Consider the following 5,727-nt stretch of genomic DNA (forward strand, 5'->3'; position numbering starts at 1 on the left):
CGGGTCCGTGAAAGTTAGATGGTCAGCACGGTGATGATGGATTACCTATAAGGACTGGAAGTCAAGCTGGGTCTCGTGTTTCCTCCTGTGTCGCGTGTTTATTATTACACGCTGTGTGGAGTCATCTGTCAGCAGAGCTGCCTCGGGCAATGTTACAGATACAGGGAGCTAGCACCGGCAGTGTTTGACTAATCAGATGCATCGGGGATTATGGTGATTATTATTGCTGTGCATGGAGCAAATATAGCTGCTGCTTATGCAGCTCTGTGCTACAAGTTTGCATGGGACCAGCACAAATATAAAGTCTTGCTCATTCCCTTATCATACAGTACGTGTCCCAGATTGATTAAAATGCACAAGGACGCCTGCATATAGCATGTAGATTGATTATAAATGACTATATGTGTCCTTGCTCCTCTAGCATCCTCTAGTTTCTTTGAGGACGCTGTGATGGATCAGTGCTAGAGATGGTAGAATGAAGGCTTGTTCACACTTGCATTTAACACCGGGGAAATAGATGCATCCTACTTGAACTACTTGAACTGTCACATTTAGTGAATTCACATATGTGCGCACTATAAATCCATGACTTTTTAAGTGGTGTAGGTGCCTTGACATGCAGGCGGGATGTGGTTAATTAGGTTTAGGTTCTATAATTTTCTGGATTCAAATATGAGCACATTCAAATCTAAACACATAAAACTTAACAAAGGTCAGAAGGGAAACAAACTGTCTAGCAGGAAAATACAGAGAGGCTCAGAGGCTTGTGTGACAAGGCCTGTTGTTTAAATTTTACTCGTCAGCATCTACCATCTTCCCTGTAAATGAGGTCCAATGACCTACCGATGATCTTTCTAGCTGAAATATCTTAATATAACTGGATGGATTCGTGTGGGCAAAAGAAAGTAAACTTCCCTTTCTGTGAGAAGTGTAACAGAGCCTTGTCTCCTTGGGCTTTGCTTGCTTGCTAGGTGGTTTGGCAGCACATTATACTTCTGTTCCCCCCGTAGCAGCCACAACACGAATTATGCGTATAGTGAAACAGGTTTTTTCCGAGCCAGTGTTGCTGTGGAGCACAGTATCATTGAGAGAACAACAATGGCATGCAAAGTGGAAGTGCTTGTTCCCCTGACAGTGAACTGAAAAATGAAACATTTGCTCCATTGTTTGGTTTTCTCCACACAAAGAAGGAGGAGGAGGGGGCAGTGAAATGAGATGTTGGGAAGCACAGCCAACACGGTGTCTCTTGTCCCTTTAATGTCAACTGGCGAAAAGCATCTCAGGCCACTGTGGTTGGCGGATGATTACGAGCGAGTCTCAGCAAACACTGTGTGACAGGGTGTTCTGGGATTGATGGCTGATGTTCTCACTGACCTCTCGCTGACGTTCAGAGTTGCCAAATTTTGAAAATGTTGTTCAGGTTTGAACTTGTTACTTTTCTGCATGGACAAAGTAATTTATGAATGGCTACACGTCTACACAGATGCATGTTTTTACTCTAGGTACTCACGCACTCTTGCCTGTGTGTGCGTGTGCATGCTGTGTTTGTGTGCAGCTCTCAATTTAAATGATGACCGAAGACATACTGGCCTTGGAGGCAGAGCAGCGATCACGCCCCAGCAGCTTGTCCGAATGGGAGGTCACAGGAAGTGTGTGTTATATTTAAGGACCTGTCAGCTGCTTTCCTGGTGACACCTCCTGCGGCAACGGTGTCACCGCACCTAATGAGTCCTCTGGCCCCCTGGGACGTTTTCACAGGGTTTAGTCCAAATAGCGGAAATGACTTGGCTGAGACCCTCTTCCCCTGTACCTTGTGAGGGCAAACAGGAGGCTGCACAGACTCAGCAAATCTTTCAAACACTCACGACAGAAAATGTGAATTCCCCCATGTTAGAATAATGGTCTCTGTGAAAGTGAGGTGACTTTGTGAATGTCTCAAAAAGTTTTGCACTTTCTGCCAAGAGCTATCAGCAGATGTCACTTGAGGCCATCTTGTAATAGGAGTTCTCAAACCTTCCCTCGTTTTACATGTGAAGTATATAAGGTGCAACGTTTGTACAGCTGTGATGTTCACAAAATCTGTGAACCTACAAACAGAGTGTAAAGACCTGTGAAAATACATAAAACTGCCTAAACAGGCTTTTGTTATATTAGTTTCTTGCACATTTCCATGTTCCTGGCTGCACTCCAGAGAATCTATAGAGACTCTTCTGCTGTTTGAGATTCACACAGCAACTATGCTGCTCTTATGAACTGAAAGAAACTCATGTAATTACATTTGTACATTTCATAACGACTGATAACTTTTCGTCTGTGGTTTTGCCTGTAGTGATGAGGCCTTAGAGAATTATCATGTAGCCCTGGTGTCCTCCTCAGAGTGTTTACAGCTTCATTTAGCAAACTGTTTTGATCTTACAGCCCCAGTAAACTTTTCTAAGCTCTGTGTCAAAGGTCTTGTAAGCCAGCCAGCAAATAGAAAGGGATACTATCAGGTTATTGATGTTATCAAAATACATCAACAGCAGCACGAAAGTGAATATGTGACTTGCATTTGTGAACTCGACAAATGCAGGGTAATGTTACAGCATGACTACTGGATATTTAACTAGGCAACTGTGAACAAACAAGTTAAATTTCATATTTCATAATTAGGGGAGAGTGAGGTAAGATGAGCCACTTTTTACTCATGTTGCCCTGGATGTGAGAAAAAAATAACACAGAAATAGAATGATAACATATTCCTTTATTTCAGGATGTCTCCTTTCAAATGTAATGATCAGAATCTATGTCTGATGACGCTGCCCAAAATAATGACCTATTAAAAAAAAATGCTCCTTTGGCTCAACTTGCCCCAGATTAGGGGTAAATTGAACCTAGTCAGTGGGTAAACTGAGCCATCTTGGGGCAAACTGACCATGTAGTTTTTAAAATGTAAAACTGATCATATTGTGAAAACAAACCATTTTAACAGTTGTAAACCTGTGAGAACAAACCTGGAAACTGGTGGTTTCTAAACAAACCACCAGTTCAAAACCATTTATTCAAAAGAACTATTCAATATTCCAATGATCAAGGTTGCAGGGGAATATGAACTGTTGCTCCCTCCTTGCAGTTCCTCCAGCCTGTTGAGGTTGAGGTAGCTTCTTCAGCACATCCTTGCGTGGGAAAGATGCCTCATCATTTTCCTTGAACACAAACGTGGGTTTCTTACTGCTAGTGATCCCTCGGATTCTTCTGAGAAATCTGGCACTCACTTCGTTGTCTGCAAAGCTGTCAACCAGGCCAATGTAATGGTGGCTCCTGGATTTGGATGCAAATCTTACGATGACAAAGTCACCAACTACCAGGTCTGAGACATCTGGTTCACTTCTTTCATCGCTGGAACTCTCATACTCAGAAGTGTCTTCAAATGGGATGGGAACATCACTCTCCTCAGAGCTGCTTTCCACTGCAATTTTTGTCTGGGTTTGTTTCCTCTTCCACATTCCTTGCTTTTTGTGGATTATTTCTTTTTTGCCTTTCAGTTTATTTGTCCTTTCTTCATGGGCTCTCTCAATTGCCTGCTTTTCAGGTGTATCAGTCAGGATTCGTGTCTTCACACGCTTTCGATTTGTTTGTTTCCTGGGCTGCTGACTTTTGGGGAAGGGTAGAATATCAGTGGGAGACACATATCGAGCATGGTTGGGGTCACTTCGTGAACCACATGCATGTACAGGGTCTGGTGAAGGTAGCTCAGCAGAAAGAGAGGCTGAAACCACAGGTGCAACACCTTCAGCGGCAGGCTGCTGCTCCAGGTTGGGCCTGTCTGACACCATGGATGGCTCAAACTCTGCATCAGAGAAGATATCTCTGTTGTAAGGGAAAATCCCAGTGGCTCTAAATCCCGAGGAGATATTTCGTGGTGTCATTGCTGACATGAAAGCATCATTCACACAACCAGCAATTTGGTATATGCTGGCAGTTTTGCCTGGGTTGGACCTCATCGGAGCCCACTTGTTTTTTTCCTTTTTCTGCCACTACCTGCTTTGGTGTCTGTACTGTTGTTAGACCTGTTTCGTCAACATTAAAAATCATGTTTGGGGGGAATTTATACCTGTCAAACAAAAAAAGAGCAATGATGATTAGTTAAATTTTTAAGTAATGCAAAAAATGTTAGCTGAGAGTACGCATATTTATTCACTTAACTGTTGTTTGTAGTTGTCATAAATAGTTATTAATGTTTTCAATTAGATAACTTCTGTTACCTGTCGATCACTTTAGCCAGATTGTCAAAGAACTCCCCAACTGTAGTCTTATTGAAGGCTGTAGCTCTTCCCAAAGATGTTGCCTCAGGCATACGGCAAGAGAGATGGTGGCGTGCCAAAAAATTCTTGAACCATTCTTTACCTAAAAAATGTAATGGTAAAGTAATAAACTACACAAAATACATTAGTCTGTGCCAACCTACTGAAATGTTGTTTCTTGCACTTCCTACCGGCTAAACCTTTCTCTGTCCAGTTGCTGGGAGTAGGAATGTTGTTTCTGCCTGCCAATTCTAATGCCAGTTCACGGCATTTCTTTGGGGAAATGCCGTGGAACTGCTCTGCAAGCTTCTTGATATGCTCTGATAGCTCCTTCTCCACCTCCTCAGAGAAGACTCTCTTTGCTGAAGCTGTTCCACTATAGCCAACCGATTTGACCTCCTGTGTGTCCCTCTTTTTAATATATCTCCTGAGTGTTGACCTGTCAATTTGTCTTTCTTTAGCCACTGATCTTATGGACTTTCCTCCCTTGACTTCACTCGCTGCCCTTTCAATCTCCTCCAGGGGTGTTGAGCCCCAGCTGGTCTTCCGTCTGTAGGTCCTTGGCATGATATCTTTTCTATAATAGTTAACATATGACAAATACAACAAAAGGGTTCAGTATACTGAACTAAAATACTATTTAATAAGTCAGAGCCTTAAATAAATTTCAGTGCCTTATGGTGGGGTAGGTTGAACCATTGGATCAATTTACCCCATAGCCTTTGGCTCACTTTGCCCCATAGCCACCATTTTGAAAAAAACGGGCTAGCTTAGCAATTTAGGCTAATCTTTAGAAAACTTCTTCAGATGATATTATATTTTAGAAACCCACCAACATGTATAATATATCATCTTAGACACAGATACATTTGTTTTAATATTACAGTCAATTTACCTGATAGGCAGAAATTTTACTTTGACAAGCAAAAAACATTTTTTTGTGTAATACAGACTTACCCCTTCTCCAATGTGCTCCTCTTTAATATAGCAGGATGGAAATGATGAGTGCTTCCTGGATTTATGGTCACATGACAAAACATGTACACAGTTACCTAGATACAAGGGGTGGTTCAACTTACCCACTGGCTCATCTTACCTCACTCACCCCTACTTCCCGCAGTGCTATTTACAACAGTGTGGCTGCATAAAGGTTGGTGCTAACCACGATACATTTGTCAAAAAACTAGAAGAAGTGGGACACAAACTTGAAATAAAGTTTTTAACTCATGCCTGAAGGCTACAGCGAACAACTTTCAAAGGTGCAGCTTTTACTTTGAAGGCGACGGTCTCCATTTCAGGTTTGTGTCTCACTTTTCACCATTTCAGTCTTTGTGTTTCATGCAAACTATGGAGATGGCAATCTGCTAGTGACCAAAGCAATCACAGGTTTTTTGGCAACTAAGTCAAGCATACAAATTTTCCCTGGTGACCAGTGGTTGCCAGA

The 5,727-nt window shown here is 42.2% G+C and overlaps 1 protein-coding gene across 2 annotated transcripts; it reads right to left on the bottom strand.

The window, feature by feature from the left end:
* Window positions 1–2,670: 2,670 nt before the first annotated feature.
* Window positions 2,671–4,561, bottom strand: LOC146566852 (uncharacterized). 2 transcript variants are annotated; one of them, XM_085285903.1, is made up of 3 exons: window positions 4,475–4,561; window positions 4,245–4,386; window positions 2,671–4,093 (listed from the first exon to the last, which is right to left on the bottom strand). In XM_085285903.1, the coding sequence occupies exon 3, from the start codon at window positions 3,981–3,983 to the stop codon at window positions 3,051–3,053; it is 933 nt and encodes a 310-aa protein (XP_085142029.1). In that variant the 5' UTR covers window positions 3,984–4,093; window positions 4,245–4,386; window positions 4,475–4,561; the 3' UTR covers window positions 2,671–3,050. The 2 variants fall into 2 exon arrangements, with proteins under 2 accessions (XP_085142029.1, XP_085142030.1); XM_085285904.1 differs by having other exon boundaries at window positions 4,245–4,516.
* Window positions 4,562–5,727: the final 1,166 nt, after the last annotated feature.

Source organism: Mchenga conophoros, linkage group LG9 (genome assembly GCF_057382185.1).
Source record: "Mchenga conophoros isolate Kocher_MC1m ecotype Shallow Benthic linkage group LG9, M_conophoros_male_GT1.1, whole genome shotgun sequence".
NCBI lineage: Eukaryota > Metazoa > Chordata > Actinopteri > Cichliformes > Cichlidae > Mchenga > Mchenga conophoros.